At 43.0% G+C, this 19823-nt stretch overlaps 1 protein-coding gene across 1 annotated transcript; it reads left to right on the forward strand.

Moving 5' to 3' along the window:
- The first annotated feature begins 15344 nt into the window (after positions 1-15344).
- On the forward strand, positions 15345-19428 carry LOC147904991 (uncharacterized). The gene is made up of 6 exons (XM_087393136.1): positions 15345-15487; positions 15704-15836; positions 15923-16066; positions 16152-16826; positions 17043-17186; positions 17283-19428. Exons 1-6 carry the CDS (start codon positions 15345-15347, stop codon positions 18984-18986), a joined length of 2943 nt encoding a protein of 980 aa, XP_087249262.1. The 3' UTR covers positions 18987-19428.
- Positions 19429-19823: the final 395 nt, after the last annotated feature.

A 19823-nucleotide genomic window follows, 5' to 3' on the forward strand; every position in this document is an offset into this window, starting at 1 on the left:
GCTGCCCCATATGTGGGTTGTCCAACTGGGGGGTTATAGAAAGATGTCATGAAAATGAAAGTAGGCATGGTATAGACCCTGACCCACTAGGTACTTGGACTAACATACAAGGTTGGCTAGGTCTTGTAGGTTACATCTATGGTGCCCTAGGCACAGGCATATTGACATTGGGCATAGGTCTATATGGAGCAGCTACCATATACAGAGTACTTTCTAGGCCAGTTTCCCAAGTAGGATATAAAGGGGGTCAAAAAATTGATGTTCCAAGCAATGTACCCTCCCTTGATTCATTATGGCCATTCATCTACACCACCAAATCTTGTGGCTTATGATCACCTAGTATCCTAGGCTCAAATGTATCATTGAATGAGGGTACTCCCTCATAGAAGCATACATGCAATGTCTTAGTACTCATTGATATGATGGGAGTTGGTGCACTTCGCATGTCCTCCTTCATAGTTGGTTGGGGTGGGCACTGCTAGCATTCTACTCTGCCTAAAAAATGGATTAACCATCTCTGTTGGGCCTAACATCCCAAACCTCCCCATCATATTGGAAAAAGTTTCCTAAATCCAAGATGATATAGAAGGAGTGGGGGAATAAGATCAATCCAAGTTAGAGTTAGGAGCCATAGAGGCTCATGAATTTTAGTTTTCACCCATCTATCCATCAAAGCTCATGGAGTCTTTTGAGCTAGATATACCGGTCCATGTACTGAGCTCAGTGCTGAGTTCCTTGATGAGATGGGTGCATACTAGGTAAGTGGCTAGACAGGATGTTGTTGGATGCAATATCTTTTGGTTCAGGCTCAGTTGTTTACAATGACCTGCCCAAACCTCAGGGGCATGTATGTGGATCAGTGTAAGTGGCAAGCCCCCAGGTTGACTATACTGCCAGCTGGCAGTCAACAAGCTAATTCAGTGTGCGTTGAATTAGTTCTAATTTAGTGTGCACTGAATTAGTTCTAATTTAGTGTGCAGTGAATTAGGCTTACCCTTAGAATGTGTTGAATTAGGCTTATCCTTTGGGAGCATTAGATTAGCAATTCAGCATAGTGTCCAATGAATCTTAATCCAATGTGGTATACACTTGGCAATTTTAGGGGGTTTAAGTGATTTATGTTCTATTATGTGGTTATCCTAATGTTAGCAATTTTGAAGAACTCCCAATTTCATAATTTTGATTCTGTAGCCCCTTTTTAGCATTTGTTGGCTTCAAGTTTAGTGTTTTAGGGGTGGGTGTGAGTAATGAATTCATTGATGGTCAAACGTATGGACTTTAGTTCTAGTTCAAGCCGTGACTTGTGTTGACCTACTAATTCAATGCATGCTAAATTAGTACTAATTTAATGTGCACTAAATTAGAACTAGTTCAATGTGGACTAAATTATTAGTTCAACACGCATTGAATCGAGGAGTTGAATTTTTCCTGAGTGTGTATTGGCACATTAAATTCAAGTTAATTTCCCATTTTCTTGAGTGTGTATTAAATCAAGGAGTTGAATTTTTCCTGAGTGTGTATTGGCACATTACTTTCCCATTTCACTGGTAGTCCTAGGCACAACATGACTGAGCAATAATTCGAGAAGTGAAATGCATAAAGTACACAATATAGAAAGCACATGAAATGGAAGAGAAAGAGAGACACCGATATACATGGTTCACCTAGTGTGGGCTACATTCACGAAGAAATAGCCAATCTATGTTTTCCTTATCCAACAAGTGAGAAGATACATGATAAAGTAGTATATACACTGCTCTCCCTATATGTGCGCCACACTCTTAGCTTACAATTTTGATCACACAATTGATGTGCAACTCGTGTACCAATTTTCATGTATTTTTCGCTTTAGGGGAGTTGCCCCCAAACCCTCGCCAAGAGGGGCCTAATGGATGTTGACGATGCCCCTTGGAACCCCCCGGTGATATCCTAGGGGGGAGCTGCTCCCCTCCTACCCCTCTTTCATGGAACGGGTATAAGCCCGCCTTGGTCCAAAGCATAGCTTAAAAAAAACCTTTGAAAAAGGATCAATCTCCACATACAACATGCAATTGTTGTCAGTTGTTGTTAAGTGTCAAGCTAATTCAATGTGCCAGAGAAAATTCAATGTGCTTGAGCTAATTCATTAGTAATTCAACATGGCATTGAATTAGGCTTAGTTCTATGTGTTCTTCTTGCACAGTGTCACTGACATAATTTTTAAATTTCTTTGATATCTCATGATTTCTATGTAAGGGTTTTTGTCCCAAGGGGGTACTACGCTACCTATTCTACCTATTGCAAACAAGAAATATATAAATTAATGAAAAAGAAGATTAGGGTGGTTCTACACCCACCAAAACTTGTGGCTCTCTGTCTCTCTCTCTCCTTCTTCCGTTCTTGCTTCCGTTGAGAGCACTCTCAACTGGTATCAGAGCCCGGGTGATCTAGCTGAGCGTGCATGAATGCTTGAAGCTTAGCAGCTCTGTGGGAAGAAGGAGAAGCTCTGTGGGAAGCTTTGTGGGTGACTTTACTTGCATCCGAGTGTGCAGAGACCTTGGAGGAACCTTTGGAAAAGTCACTTTGGCTTTGCGAAGTGGTTTTGAGAGCCTGTTAAGTGGTTTCAAAGAAAAAGTCGTTTTTTGAGCTTTTCCCTATTTTGTTCGATGACAGAGACTCCGTATTAACTTGTAGAGGCAAATATTGCTTGCTTTTGGTGTCCACATTACTTCAGGAGCTTGGAAACACCTTCATTCTTGAATCTGGGATCATTCCATTGGATTTCTGACTCATTGTGTCAGTTTCTGCGTTTTTTGCCCGGGTGTTGGAACTCAAGTTTGGAGCAACCATTTGCAGATCTGTCAGTTCTAGTGGACTCAGGAGGTCCTAAAACTTCTATGTTGCTCATCATTTACACTCCGGTGGAGTTTACAAACAGCTCTGTTTTCAAAAACGTTTTTCAGTCCGTGTGTTGGACCCAGTGATTGAGACCACGGTTTCCAAAACTGTCTATCCCATTGCGTTCCAGACGCCCAAAAACCCCTACCTATCAGTTCTTGTGCGATTCGGTGGAGGATTTTTAGAGTTATAGATCTCTGTGTATTCGATTTCGTCTCTCTGTTATGCATTTTTCATTCTAAGGTATTGAAACCTTAGATTTATGCCACATGGCAGTGGATAAGTGTTGACTCCCATTTCTCACTCATCGGTTGGGATTTTGGAGTTTTGGCAGAAGAGAGATATTTGCAGATTTTCTTGTTGAGTCCGATTATGTAATGGCGCCCATGTTTTGAGGCATCTCAGGTTCTATTTTTAGTAGCGCTCATTACCATGGGACTATGATTTCTTGAGCATACCTTATGCAGATCACTCTGGTTGCAGTTTGAGCAGTGTGCGCTCATTTGTGGTATGCATTGGGTTGCAGTGGATGATTTATAGGCCATTTGAATGCATTATGGTCCTTATTGGATGCACTGATAGGCCCAAATTGCCTTGTGGGATGCTATTTTTTATGGACGCTTTGCACATGGATGCTATTTTATGCTGAGGGATGGCTTTGACACATTGCAGGTGATGCACTGATAGTGCTATGCTCTCTTGGATGAGATATTATTAATGCATATGCCAGTGGACGGTGTTTATGCTTGAGTCATTTGGCACTTATTGGCATTTTGGATTGCCATTGCAGTTGGCATTTTCTTTTGGGCCAGATTTGCTCATATGGATGCATAGTATATGCGCATGAGTCAGATGCTTTGAGCTTTGAGTTTTGGTGATATTTCAGTCTATTGTGGCATACACATTTGGGTGCACCTGGTATTTGGTGTGATTCTCTCTTGTATGCACTAGCATTTGGGATTTTGTTTTATTTGCATTATGGCATCCTCTTCCATGTCTGAAAAGGAGTTTTTCAACATTAAAAAGTTTGATGGGACAAACTTTTCATTGTGGAAAGAACAGATAAGGGATGTGCTTATTCAAAAGAAGCAGATTAAACCCTTGGCAGGGATTGAAGCTAAGCCTGCAAATATATCTGAGGATGATTGGAATGAGTTGGATGCGTTAGCAAAGTCTACTATTAGACTTCATCTTGCAGAGTCAGTTTATTTCATAGTAGTAAATGAGCAGACTACGGAAGATTTGTGGAAGAAACTATGTGCCACTTATGAGAAGGAAACTGCCTCTAATAAAGTTTACCTCATGAAGAGGTTATTTGAGCTGCAGATGAAGGAAGGGGTCTCCATTGCTTCTCACTTGAATGAATTCAATATTATTTTCATCCAAGCTTTAGGCTCAGAAGATGAATTTTGATGCGGAGACTAAGGAAATATTTCTCTTATGTTCATTGCCATCCTCATGGGATACCTTCCATACAGCTGTCAGTAACTCTGCACCTGGTGGAGTACTGAAATTTGATGATGTTGTGGGTAGCTTGTTGGCCGAGGAGATTAGACGGAAGTCTATGGACGGCAACAAGCAGGATGCAGCCTTAAATGTGCAAAGGGGCAGATCACAGTTCAGGGGGAAGTCCCAAGAAAGAGGGAAGTCTCGTAGCAAATCCAGGCCACGGAACATTGAGTGTTACCACTGTGGCAAGAAGGACCATATGAAAAAGGATTGCTACAAGCTGAAAAGAGAGCAAAAGGATAAGAAAAAGAATGCAAATTGAGGTGCAAATCAAAAGGAAGAGAGTCCAAGGGAGGACAAAGGAAAAGTGAAGATCGAGGAGATCAATGCAGTCACACACGATAGTGACAATGACGTTCTCTTCATGTCTAGTTTATCTACAGAGTTGCTTGCCACTTCAGATGATGCATATTCCCAGGATTGGATTTTGGATTCTGGTGCTTCATTCCATGTTACTCCCCATAGGAAATGGTTCTCCACTTATGACAGTGGAAAGACAGGTTGTGTGCATCTTGGAAATGACTATGCATGTGACATAGTGGGAGCAGGTGACATAAAGTTTTCTTTTGCAAATGGGTCTGCATTTGTTTTGAAACATGTGAGACATGTGCCTAAGCTGACCAAGAGTCTTATTTCAGTGGGTCAGCTAGATGATGCTGGTTTTCACACCACTTTTGGCTTTCAGAGTTGGAAAATTCAGAAGGGCTCTATGCTTTTGGCCAGGGGTGCCAAGTGTGGGACTTTGTATCCCTTACATGTTTCAGGGGTATTTGATCATGTTGTTGCAATAACCGAGCAGCCAAGCACTTCTTTGTGGCATTGCAGGTTGGGGCACATGAGCCAGAATGGAATGAAACTCTTATGCCGTTTGGGTTATGCACCGCATTTGAGTTTCTCTGATTTTGAATTTTGTGAGCATTGTCTCTATGGGAAGCAGACTAAATCAGCCCATAAAAGAAGGGGAAAGAAAGAGTTTGAAAAGCTTGATTTGGTGCATTCAGATGTATGTGGTCCCATGCCTACACGGTCATTAGGCGGGGCTGAATACTATGTGACATTCATTGATGATGCAACTAGGAAAGTGTGGGCTTATGCTATAGCTCGGAAGAGTGATGTGTTCCAGGTATTTATGAAATGGCTGGCCTTGGTTGAGAATCAGTCAGCTAGAACGCTTAAATGCCTACGGACTGACAATGGTGGAGAGTATCTCTCTCATGACTTTCAGCATTTCTGTGATACACGTGGGATTAAGAGGGAGCTCACATCCCCTCATACTCCAGAGCAAAATCCAATTGCAGAAAAGATGAACCGTACCATTCAAGAAAGGTTGCAATGCATGCTTTCCAATGCAAGTCTTTCTGGTGGTTTTTGGGCTGAGGCAATGAAGACTGTAGTGCATGTGATCAATAGATCACCTAGTAAGAGTTTGGATGGTGGTATTCCTGAAGAGGCATGGCATGGCAAGAAGCCCTCTTACTCTCATTTGCATATATTTGGGTGTGAGGCATATGCACATGTGCCAAAAGAGCTTCGAAAGAAGATAGATCCTAAGTCTAGGAAATGCATCTTTATGGGTTATGGTGAAAGTGGAGAGATGGGCTATCGTCTCTGGGATCCGGAAGCAAAGAAGATCATACGCAGCCATGATGTGGTCTTCAATGAGAAGAAGATGCATAAGGCACCCATGAGGGATGTGGAAATGAGGAGAATCACTTTCATGGATGTGAATCCACCTGCATATGTTGATAGACAGCAAGCTGTCCATGCACCAAATGTGCAAGAAATGGTACCACCAAGTACTCCCACAGGTATACAATCAAGGGTAGATGATGGATCATCTATTGGTGGAAATGATGAGCCAAATGTGGCTGATATGCAGGTGGGACAGCAAGCTGAAATGCCCTTGAGAAGATCATCTAGAGTGTCTAGACCACCTGATAAGTTTGTTCCAGGGGTAGACTATGTGATGCTTACTGATTGCGGGGAGCCTTCTTGCTATAGAGAGGCTATGATGCGTGAGGATCAACGCAAGTGGGAGTATGCTATGCAATCAGAGATGAGTTCACTTATGAAGAATAAGACTTGGGACTTGGTTTCTTTGCCACATGGAAAGAAAGCATTGCCATGTAAATGGGTCTACAAGATGAAGGTCACAGGTGATGATGTGCCTAGGTACAAGGCCCGTTTGGTTGCTAAAGGGTTCAAGCAAGAGAAGGGTGTGGACTTTGATGAGATATTCTCTCCGGTTGTGAAGATGACCACACTTAGATGCATCCTTGGACTAGTGGCATCAGAGGATATGGAGCTTATGCAGATGGATGTCAAGACAGCTTTCTTGCATGGGGATTTGCATGAGGAAATTTACATGGTGCAACCGGAAGGCTTTGAAGAAAAGGGCAAAGAGCACTTAGTTTGCAAGCTGAAGAAGAGTCTCTATGGTCTTAAGCAAGCACCTAGAGAATGGTATCAGAAGTTTGATGCTTTCATTCGGTCCCAGGGTTTTAGAAGGAGTGAAATTGATCACTGCCTCTACACTAAAAGGGCTAAGGATAATAGCCTGATAATCTTGGCACTATATGTGAATGATATGCTATTGGCTAGCAAGAATACTTATGAGCTAGATGCATTAAAGGCCAAGTTGCATGAGGCCTTTGATATGAAGGATTTGGGACTTGCAGGTCATATTCTTGGTATGCGCATCACGCGTGATCAGAGTAGGAAACTCCTTTGGCTTTCACAAAAAGAGTATGTTACAAAAGTATTGCAGCGTTTCAATATGGAGGGGGGGAAGGCAGTGAGTATTCCATTGCCTCCATATGTGAAACTGAGTCATACAGATAGTCCCAAATCAGAAGAGGAGAGGGCCATGATGGCCAAGGTTCCTTATGCATCAGCGGTTGGGAGTCTTATGTATGCTATGATAGCTACTAGACCAGACATTGCATTTGCAGTGGGAGTTGTTAGCCAGTATATGGCTAATCTAGGAAAGAGGCATTGGGAGGCAGTAAGTGCATTTGTACAAATTGTCCAAGATAGACAAATTGTGACTAAGGGTAGCCTAGACACAAAGAGTAATTCAATGAAGGAGGAAGGTAGGGCATGACTACCATATAAAAAAGAGAGCATTCAAAGATAGGATGATTGCACTATTATACAATGCCCCATAGGAGCAATGAAATCTCCATCGAGTAGGGTTTGGTCTACACTAAATTTAGAATCACTTTAACAATGTGAGCCTCACCTTAGAAGACCTAGAAGAAAATGAATTACTAAAACAAATCAAGGGAATTAAGGATTTTTTTTTTTTGCCACAAGCACAATTATTGTTTGGATAGAATTTGCCAATGCACCCCCCATGAAGAGTCACCACCAAATTGTTTCAAGGTGTGGGATCATGATTGAGAGAAGCAACAAATTGGTCCATGGATTCCCGAAAATGTGTGGCATTGAGTGATTGTGATTCCATGACAAGTGAGAATCTAATGATGGAAAGGATAGATGTGAAGACAATGGTGAGCTAGTAATTAATGGGCAGCATAGGGGCAAAACTCTAAATGCCCCACTACATAAGCCTTACAAAAATGTTGGGCTCAATTCCTTTTTTTTCCAAGAATGAGCTCAATATTGTAACTTGAACACTTAGCACAAGTCACGCTATCTCCTCCATAACTCTCCTCATCTCCAAATTCCAAAGCCTCCAACTAAGTAGACTGATGGGGACTCCAACCTAATAAAGATGAAGGGCATTGAAAAGGGAAAAAATCCCCCACCAAAGAAAGTAAGGGTTAAAAGCCAAAAGGCTTGGAGTTGAACCCACCACCCACTTGCTAATAATCACCATTAGTAGTGTGATACCAAAAATTGATATTTTTTTATTTGCATTGGTATTGTTTTTCTCTATGTTTGATAAGAGTTTGAGTATCAAGTGATAGCCTAGCGGCTCTCACTTATTTCTATTTTCTAAGATATTGTATGGGATTGAGAGGATGAGTGGAATGGATCAATGTAAATACCATGTGTATGAATGATAAATACCTTCGTATGGGGTGAGAGTTATTTGTGTATGGGATATTATGGGGTTTTTAGAAAATAGGAAGAGTGAGTCATATAAAGAGGTGGGCTCATGTCCATGTGTTCCAATAATATAAGAGAGATCACATGCCAAGCGTGTGGAAGGCATGTGGAAGAGTATGGAGTCAAGAGGAATCCTTCTAGAATTCTTGTGTGGAATAAGGAGGATGTGGACATATGGAAAAGAGAGGGTCCCTATGGGCTCCATGTGGAGAGACTCTTGACTTTCTCAATATTTTAAGAGTCTTGAGCATCTTTTGATGGGACACATGGCAAGAGTAGCCAAAAAGGACATGGATGGTGCTTATGTGATTGATGGGGAAAGGAATCTATAGGCAACAATTGTAAATGGGTGAAGGAGGGTGACAAAATCTCTATAAAAGGAGCCCTCCTCTCCCTTGTTCAATATCTCTTCCACCATTAGGCCTCATGTTGCTGTAGCTCTAGCCTCCTCAAGCCTCTTCCATGAGCCTTCTCTCCCTCTTGTAGATATTCTCTTATGTAGACTGTTGAGTCCATCTCTCTCTAGTTGATTCTCTCTCTATGAGTAGTCTTGGAGCTTCTGCTCCCTCTTGTATGTATGAAACCTCTTCTTCTCCCTTGTGTTTGTAGTTTTTGAGTTGCATTGGAGTGGATTCTCACTCTATTGGTAATGAAGGTCACTTCAGGTTCTCTCTCTTGAGTGTCTCTTCCCTTTTTCCATTGCTTTCTCTTCCAAAGTGCTCAAAATTGTGTTGTCTATTCGGCTGCTCATTGCGCATACACGGTTTATCTATTTCCCAAGCCACAAAGGGAGCTCTTCCTTCCCTCCTAGGCGACCTCTATGGGACTTGGATTGTTGATAAAGTCTAAGCATGGAGAGTGTTTTGAGCTAATTGTAAAGGTATCTAATGAAGGAGGTGCAATGTTTCCTCGGAACCTACCCATCCGACCCAATCAACCCCTTCAAACTCCTCGATATATATCAGTTCGCGTCATGTTGAGCGGCAAGATCTTCTTTCAACAATGTATCGCTCTTCTCTTTGGCACAGACCGGCTTGTTGAGATTATGGCCTCCGCTGATCCTTTCCTTCTCCCTATGCTTGAGTACATCACTTGGGATGTTACCATCTTCATTCTCATCTAAGGGAGGAAAGTATGGTGTGGTCTCTTGGTATAAAAGCTTCTTTTTAATGTCCCTTTCCAGTGATAAATATCTCTATCACCACTCAGTTCGAAAGCAGTAGGAAGTGAAGAGGTGCGTGAAGTTTATTACCCCCAGCTTCATGTCACAGTAGCAACCATCCACTAGCGTCATCTTTCAGGTCTAGACAATGTCTTTGAGCTCCCATAGAATTTCACATTTGATTGGAAAGTGGCCATTAAGACCATGAATTCATATGATGAAGGGACAAAGACCTTCCATGTGAATGGAAAATAAATTACCTTGACTAACTCTTCAATGATAATATGTGGGCAAGGGTACATGATGAGCAAGGGAAAGGATGTGAATGCAAACAATTGCTTTTGATTCCTCTTGGTACACATCTAGCTACAGACTCTAGACTTGCTACCTAGAGCACATTGATGCAGAAAGCACTCAAAGCGACAGGTGGAGCAAAGATGAACTCATGGGCACCCAAATTCATGACAAAGTGATGAGTCTCAAAAAGGCTAAGCAATGGGAAAGCCACTTTCAAAACCCATCTATGCCTATGTGCACAAAGGGTGGAGAGCTCACTAGCCAATCACCACCCCCAAAGACAAGCATGCTGAATGGGATGACTGAACCCCAAGCAACAAAAAAGACCTCCTCAAACCAAACCAATTGGGAAACCGAAAAACAACCCCAAGAACAAGAAGCCCCAAGCCCACTAGCCCTCACCCACCATATCCTCGAGACACATGTGAGGGCCGGTAGATGATGAACACCTTAGAGAAGGGTAAGGGACCAACCACTAGAGTAATGAAGCGGGGTCATCCAAGTTCTTTGCAATCAAAGAATGGAGGTCATATGAGGTGTTGAGTGACGAGGAGGTAAAGCTATTGGCCATTGACCACAACAATGGCAATGGCTATCGCAAGTTATTTCCATGTATAGAAAGAGTATGCTTTTATGACAAGAAGTTTCTTGCAACTCTTAAAGAGGATCAATTGATACTCTAGAGTTTCGCTTGGCTTTGTTGATGAGACAAGGAATTTTGTATCTATGAAGGAGCAAGTGATAGCTTTACAGCATGTGATGGAACGTTCAAACTTGCTCTTTGCAGTGGAGAAGTGTTGGATCTCATTGATCCTATTCTTACAAAGTGGGAGAACGTAGAAGTGAAAGGACAAAGGACATTCATTATTAAAGGAAGCACACACAACAACTAATTTTTGAAGGCTTTAGGCTTAACCCAATGTGTGGGAAGCAACGTTTTTTTGCTACTCATTATAAGTTCAAATGTATTAATCATTTTCACTTAGCCCATCCTTTTTTATTAAAGGCTTCATAAGATTTAGCAATTCTGCATGGTATAGTCTTTTTCAAACTAGAGTTCACAATAGTGCTCAAAAAGAGCCTAAGTCTATGGTCAAATAACTTACAAGCACTTTGAAAAGATCATAGGATGCATTTCGATGTTGGCTAAGTAAAGTATAGTTTTTGAGGGGTAATTAGGCAGAATTTGAAGAGACCACATGTAGTTAATAAAAGTGAAAAGAAAGCATGTTTGGCCTGAGAAGAAAATTATTTGCAACATCAAAAGGTATCAAATAAGAATTTAAAAAGGATAACTAGTAATGAGTGAACAAGTGTGTGTGTGTGTGTGCATGCATGCATGTGTACATGGGTTGTTGGTGCGTGTGCACGCATGCATGTGTGTGAACACATGTGTGTGTTCACTTCTTAGGGGGGGTTACTACTTGAAAAACCCTATACATGATGTGAGTTCAAAGGTTATTATTAAAACCTCGTATTTACAAAATCATAAGGCTTTAAAATGACCTCTTGTCTATACAAACGATTTTTTCAATTTCCCAATCAAAAACCCCTTGTAAAGATATATTTTTGTAGAAATTTATGATTTTTACCTATTTAACAACCCATTCTATTGATTTTTTCTTACTTAACAACCCCTTTTGTTGAATCCACATGCTATTTTACATATGATGCATGACCCCCCAAAGATACATGTGTGTTCGTGTATAGGTGGGTGCATGCTAAGGTGCATGTGCATGTCTGCATGTGCTTACATGTGCGCATGCATGCATGTATGCATGCACAAGCAAGTCTTTTGTGTGTGTATGTGTGTGCACATTCGCGCGTGCCTTGTGTGGGCTTTTTCACAAAAAGGAAAGTGGGTGTGTTTGTGTGTGTAGTGCCTTCCACAAAACAAAAAGTGTGTGTAGTGCACATGCGAACATGTGTGTCTATGGATTAATTTACATGTACATATATAAATATGTATTCATGTATGTGCAACGTGTGGAACCTTCTAAGCATCCTTGAACTTTGATATTCTAGGTGTCATCTGCATAATAATGTCCAATCCTCACATTCATTTGCCAGTACTATCCATTAAAGTGATACCAAATAAGGGCCTCCTTGAGCCATTACCACCTTCACCTAGTTCCTTTTCAACACATGTGGGCTTCTCTCCAAGGATGCCTACCACATGTAAGGCATCACCTTCACAAGGACTTGAATTTCCCTTTGAACCATATGTTTTAACAATAATTTTAAATCATCATAACTTCACAGGATACCTCACAATATCTTTCATATTCATCTTAATTAAGTAGAAGCTTCATGAATCTTGTTGCCCTTTATCACAACTACAGAAAGGAAGCTTCTTGGATCTAATATAGTGCTATGATTGCACTAATGGAAGGACATGACAAAAATATATTCCTATAGGTTACTAATGGATAGAGGATTTTTCTCAATGCATGGTTGTGTTAAACATAATATATAAAAAATATCTCAAAAGGTCAACTAGGATTTAAAATGATTTTATTCTATATGACTAAGTATAAGGAACCCATATTCAAGGCAATGCTAATTCTTTGCACAATGAGTGTCAAATGGTGATAGTCCATCTTCATATGCATTTGGTTATATTGGAGCATTTTGTTTTAGTCCTCCCTTTATGTGAATTCTTGTAGTGGCCATGCTTCCTAAGAAGTGTTAAGTGATAGGGAATGGACATATGGTTGTCCATTATTGTTCCCCTACAGAGACAAAAGGGTGTTGGGGTGAATGGAGATTTTATTGTGTATATGTTACTTAGTATTAAAAATTTTTCTTTCTCATTTTACCCTGTGCCTTTTACACAACCAAAGAGCTTGGGGAGACAAATTACGAACAATAATTTAATGAAGCATGGGATGTATCCAAGATGATCCTTTTGAATAGTACAAAAAGGACACTACAAAGTTGAAGGCATGCATGCTACCATTAGGGCATGCTCACTTGCCAACACCTATAGAGACTACTTTAGAGTATCCATAGAATTCTAGTGCACTTCAAAGCAATTAAAAAGCACTCGACGAAAAAAAGCTAAGATGTTGATAGCATGCATTTTTTATAAAGTTCAAGTAGAGTGTCAGGGCAAGCCCGGGCATGGGCTATACATCAAGGTAAAGAAGAAATGATGGTGATATTATAAGAGAAATAGATGGTTGGATGGATAGAAAAGTTTTTCCAAAAATTGCTTTCCCTACTGACTCACACATAGGCATTTAAGCACTCCCTGGGTTTTCTTGACCTTCACGAGTCTTGAATTGGGTGGACACACAAACACCTTATCTACTATGCATGGATAAATGGGATAAGGTGGTGGCTCTCTTTGTTTCACATGGAGTTGACACATCAAAAGGAGGACTCCCATCGTGCTCCTTTGGCAATGAAGCATTCATTGGGAATGCTTCCTAAGAATCTTAACCTCCCAATGATAAGTGCTAGCATTAAAAGACTCACAAGGAGTTCTCTTTAAGAGAGATTATGTGCCCAAACTAGCCAGGCAACATGGGACCCTATTAGTGTCCATCGACTCTTCATACCCAAGCTTGGTTGTTGCTTGCCTTCACGTGTAGGCTTTGTGAGACTCTTCATAACCCTTGAATTGCCTACAACAAAACGGATTTCTTCAACGTGGTACAAGAATGCTTTAATTTGGCACCTAAACTTGTGCAGATTTGAGGGGGAATAACTTGAGGAGAGAGCATTTGGAGCGAAACTCTCTCTAAGGACCAGTACACATGTTCCTATACGCGCCCACATGCGAGAAGGGATAGAGACTATGTGGTTACACACTAAGCGCCCGACAACTATATAATAAGGAGGATATGCAACGACAAGTGAGCAAATGTGGCCCATGTGGTTACAGGCTGAGGTTTCGTATTGGTTAGTGAGAGTTTAAACCTAACAGATAGTAGGGGGGTTGAGACTACAAAGGTGCATGGGCGCTCCACCTTCTGTGCAGCAAATCAATGACTAACACATGGCGATCACATCACAACATGCCCCTGTTGCTCGCGAATGGGTGGGAGTTTCACAACCATGCACCGGTGGCTCGACAAATGTCATCTTAACCAATGAGTAGAGGCACTTTACGAAGCATGCTTTAACACTAGTTTGGTAGCATAACATGACATAGAAGTGTCCTTTTGAGGTTTTGCCAAAAAAATCACAACTTGTTGTAGATGTGTTCATTGTTGATTTCCTTTCTTGAGTTTAAGGTAGACTCATAGGACTATTATTTAAAAATATAAAGAGCACAAAAAACTATTATATGTGATTACAAAATGCTCACAAATGTATGGTAACATAGTCTTTCACCTAGACAATACTCAGATTTGAAACTTTATCTAGCATGCTTGAAAATAAAATTGATTTCAAGGAGCTAGGATTTTTTACAAAGTGTTTATAAGTATATTAAACACCTAAGAGTGACAAAATATTGTTTGAAAATTATTTTGGGAGGATTGATTTATCTATTAATAAGAGTGGTTAGCCTAGCAGGTTGCGTTATAAGTCACATTTAATAAATAAGCATCTTTATACACTTCACATAATAGCCACAAAGTGTCATATCTTAACTATAATAATATTATATCATAAGGGAAAGTCACCACATCACCATAAAGGATAAAACTAAAAGAGATTAAGTGCTCCTAATATCAACTACCAAAACAGGTTCCGCATTAAATCTCACTTTCATAGTTTTGAATTATCACATATATAACTGTTCTGCATATAAATCTTTTTAATTGGTATCACTCATTCATGATTAGAGGCACTCTATAATTTAAATGTATGAAGGTTCTTATGATATCTTTTAACCCTTGTATCTTGAATTTAGTGTGAATTATAGCATAAGGAACAACCCGTTAACTGTATTCAAACTTGCCTTGCGAGAACCCTTGAAAAACGGAGAGTTATTCTACGGAATAGCTTATTAGCGTGATAGTCCAACCACTGGACCGGCTCCGCTGGAGAGCTCTACTAGTGAAATCAATACATGCAATTTATGTGAATCCATGAATGGACGAACACCCATTTTCACATCAAACCAGGGCGCATGATGCATGCCAATGCTTCATGTGTCAGTGGTTGTGAAACCATCTCGTGGTGGACGCTTGTGAAACCATCTCGACCTCCCATATGGACCTACACCACTCTTGTGAAACCATCTCGATTCTCGACCTCCCATGTGGACCTCCAATTGACAAACAAACAAGACCATTGAAAGGGTTGGGGAAGACACGTGGGGTTAGTGCTCAAACTTCAAAGTTATTGAATGAACTAAACAAGAGGTTAAAAGCATTGAAGGGCATGATTAGAGGATATGAGACGTCAAAGGTGAATCTGAGATTATCAATCAATGAAGAGCTGACTTTGGAATTCCGAGCGAGCTGTGGCTATGGCTATACTATACGGCTATGGCTATGGTTATTGGGAGGCAATGGTTGCTCTCAGCAGCATTGAGCAAGTCAGTCAGCGATCTTTTCAAGCTCTGGCTATGGCGAATTGGCACATGCCTCCCTCTTCTTTGCCTTTATCCATGTAGATTCGCTGCCTCGCACTAGCCCCAGACGTGCCCCGATGTAATGAGCTGCATCTCCCCCATCCCCAGGCTGCTTTCCCGTTTGAAAATTCAATACCTCCTTCCTGACGCCTCGGGGCCCTGCCTTGGCCTCCTCCTCTCTGCAGTGCAGCGCCTCGCTGGCTGTGCAGTTCGCTCTTCTTGTTGTTGCTGCGTGGGCTAACGTGGTTGTGCAGCGTGCTGCGAGATGGGGGGAACTGCGGAAGCATATGTGGGGCTTTTGGTTTTAAGGTCGGGACTTGGCGCCGGGATGGCGTGAGAGGAGGAGGTAGACTCGGGCGGGAGGGCGCGTTCATTTCAAGCGAGCTGGTGCTTCGGCAGATTGGTTGATTGCGTCGTGCTTGCAATGTGAGTCTTGGGCACGCAAGATATATGTGTGCGTGGCTTCTCTGAAGTCACGGAGAGATAGAGAAGGACACAAGCTAGATGGAGAGCAATCTCGGGGGAAGAGCTATGGGAAAGAAACAGGGAAGAAGCTCAAGAAGCAGGCAAGAAAGCAGCAGCACGGGACAGCTGGAGGTGAAGAGCGATGGCGTGCTGTGTGCGGCAATGTAGCCGAGTGGTGCTGGGGAATTTTCGTGCCCGACGATGTCGGGGTCTTCTTCCTCTGCGTCTTGGGGCCAGAACGAGAGCCAGCAGCAGAAACGACGCGGGCGGAACCAGAACCGGTACTGGGACGAGCACCAGCTCCCGGCGGAGGAGGCGCCTCGGCGGCGCCAGCCGCGGCAGCACAGCCTCCGGCTGAAGCGGGGCGTGTTCGCGGGGAGTGGGGCGAAGCGGGGTGGGGGAAGAGGAGGGGGTCCGCCGAGCACGCCGGTGCCGAGCTGGAAGCTGTACGAGAATCCGTTCTACGAGGGGCTGGCAGCAGCCGTGGCGGCAGCAGCAGCAGCCGCGGTGGCGAGGCAGGGAGTAGCGAGCGGGGGGAGGTGGATAGGAACGGAAAGAAGAGGAGAAGATAGAGCAGGAGCTATGGCGAGGAGAGGAAATGGAGCTTCAACAGGAGAAGCGATGGCGGAAGAAGGAGGAGGAGAACAAGAAGGGGCAGAAGAAGATGAAGAAGACGAGGGGGGAGAAGAAGAACCAAGAGCTGGTTCTTCTTCTTCTTCCCATGTAGCTATGGCTATGGCTGCCGGAGGGCGTCTCTCTGTGTCTGCTCGCAAGCTAGCGGCCTCGCTATGGGGAGAGCTCCAGGACGCCAACAGCAGCCCCTGCAGCCACCTCCAATCGCGGCCTTCTCCCATATCGGCCTCTGATTCTCCAGCTATGAATCGTTCATCCATCCTCCTGCACGCGTCCAAGGTACAAAAGGTTGCGCTTGTGTCGATTGATCGCTCGAAATGTGTGTGTCTTGTGTGTAAACGAGAGACTGAGAGGGAGATCAGAGCTTGCTCTGCATTTCTTGCTGCAAAGATTTGCGCCATTGTTGGCTGAAGAATCAAAGATCGTCTTGCTCTGTGTCTTCTTTAAATGCCGGACTGACAAGGTGAGGTTTGATGCGCCTCTGTTGCATTCCAGACTCCGGAGGTTCCCAGAAAGAGTCCACAGCCGAGGACAGCCGCCACGATTAGTCCTACCCCAAAGCCGATCGCAATCATTCGCCCCAAGCCCTCCGGAGAAGGAACCTTGCACGGGAATGGCAGTTATGGATCTCCTCTTGGGGTGAGATTTCTATCTCGCAATTTGTAATCTTGGGTGTGTGTGTGTCTGTGTTGCCTATGAAAATTGTGTCAAGCTCTTTCATTTTCATTCTTGTAGATGGATGCATTGAAGTCGGCTGCGAACAAGTTTCAGCTTGCCCAAGCTGGCCTAGTCACCTCTCCCAGAGACTACGTCAAAGCATTCAACCGATTGCTCTCCCTTGAAGAGCAGCAGAGTGATAACACCTCTGTTGTCTCAACCCTGCACGAGGAGCTCGAGCGAGCTCGTGCCCGTATTCAGGAGCTAGAGGCTGCTGAAAAGTCAGCTCGCAGGGAAGTGGAAGGCTTGTTGAAGAAGTATGCAGACGAAAGAAGCAGGGAGCAAGAGAAATTCCAAGCCGCCTTTCTATCATTAGGGCAGCAATTGGAACAGGAAAGGAAGGCTAGAAAGAAGTTGGAACTGCAGAACAGAAAACTATCGAGTGACCTATCTGAGACCAACAAGGCGGGAATTAAAGCCATGAAGGAACTGGACAAGGAAAGGAAAGCACGGCAGCTGATGGAGGACGTATGTGATGAGCTTGCAAGGGAGATTGGGGAAGATAAGGCAGAGGTTGAGGAGCTGAAAAGGGAGCATGCGAAAGCAAAAGAGGAAATTGAAGAGGAACGCAAGATGCTCCAAATGGCTGAGGTTTGGCGTGAGGAGAGAGTTCAAATGAAACTTTCTGAGGCAAGATACGAACTGGAAGCAAATTGCATGGCTTTGGACAGTTTGAGGTTTGAGCTCCAGGCTTTCTTGAGTGCCAGAACCCACCAGCTTCGAGATGGGCTCGAGCAGCAGGTTGAGGCCAATGAAGCTCAAATGCTAAGAGGGGCTGTAGAGAAATTGCAAGCACAAACAGCAATATCAATGCGTTTGATGGATGCCACAGCTTGCCAATCTTCAGGATCTTCTGATAATTCTGCTTCTTCTGAGGACATACACTCTCTTCAGCTCTCCAAGGATAACATGGAGTCTGAATCCAGATGGGTTATGGACCACAAACCACCTCCGATTTCTGATGTCTCGGGTCGGCTGTGGACAAATCGCAAGCATTCTACAAGGAGGAGGAGGAGCCAAGCTGCTCTCAAATCTTATGGAAGCAGACCACAGGGGCTTAATAGGTTGGATGACGGGGATATGGAAGAGGATAGATTTAGGGAGGGTGAAAGTCGAGTAGAAGTTGAAAGTGACGACGAGGCTAGTGAATGGGAGTATGCTGATGCCAGCAGATATGAGAGGAGAAGAGAGAAGAGCAACTGGAGTGCAGATCAGGATGATGAGAATGAAGGTCAAAGAGATGATGAAAGTGCATGGCAAAGTGTGACTGACATGGATGAAGAGAACCAGCTAAGATCCTCTCCAGAGCTCAGTGGAACAAGGATGTACAGGTTATCAGACACATCAGTTAGGACAACAGAGGAGGGTAGGCATAATCGAATAATGTATGACCAATCTGGAAATGGTCACTTCTTTCCTCATACAAGTTCAAATGTATTTCATGCAGAAGATGACTCTGAATCTGCTGCAGGATGCTCCCCGAGTAAGCAGCAACCCCGAAACTCCATTGGTAGTCCGTGCTTGAGGACGCAGAAGGGAGAATGGTCCATTGCGGAAGCTGGCAACAAGGGTGTCACTCGAGAGGAGAGGTTACCTCAAGAGGGTTCCATGGATTGGCCAAGACCTTTCAGAAGCAACAGCCTGCAGGCCAAGCTTTTAGAAGACAGAATGGACAGTCCACAATACCAGCCTAGACATGCAAGAGTCAAGCATAAAAGATAGGAGCTTGAAAGCAATGTGGCATGCAAGAACTGCAGTCTTTGATGCTGGTAATATGTGCTTTCAAAGCTCGGAATTTTCCTTATCGTATCATCAATAGTGGGTTCTCCAAAGTTCTACAATCCATTGCCAGCTCTGGAAGTCCAACCAGAAGAGCTTTGGAGGTAAAATATTATTTTCATCTTTTCATTCTTACCGAACCATATTTAATCAGGTTGCAGTCACGAACAAGAAGCATGTGCCTCGTGGCCTGTACATGTGCGCTCAAATCGTGGCTCTTCACAATGAAGTCACTTTCAAGGGCCTGTGTATTTATGTTAAAATCTCACTTTTGTAAGTCCTTTGTTCCGGCCCTGGGGAGAATATAATTTGAAAATAGAGCCTACACTAGGAGGAAGCAAGGCAGTTTGTGCACTCGCTCCAACAGTGATTTTGAAAGAGAGAATCCAACGCTTCTAGCTCCTCTTCATTTCTCATATTAAGAAAAAATATGTTTTATCTGCTTCAACCCTACGTGGCCAGTATACATAATACAGTTAGGTAAGAGAGAGTGGCAAAGTTCAGGGTTTGTCTAGTTGGATGTTTACACACTCGAGGTAATAGTGACAGTTGTGCGCTCATAGCATCCATCGAGACTCAATTCTACCACAGACATGCAAGGAAATCTCAATCCAAGGGGGAAAACACAAGTGAAAAGAGTTCAGTTAGTCTGCTTTAGTCCAAACAAGGTTGAGGCGGCTGTGAGCATGACATTGTTGTCAAATGTTGACTCTTGGATACTGTCAGCTGATGATTAAGAGTCACCTTTTGCTAATATCTTAATTAATTAGGTCCAGGTGA

This window comes from Dipteris shenzhenensis, chromosome 2, assembly GCF_047967505.1.
Source record: "Dipteris shenzhenensis isolate YYH24624 ecotype China chromosome 2, Dip_SZ_1.0, whole genome shotgun sequence".
NCBI classification, from domain to species: Eukaryota; Viridiplantae; Streptophyta; class Polypodiopsida; order Gleicheniales; family Dipteridaceae; genus Dipteris; species Dipteris shenzhenensis.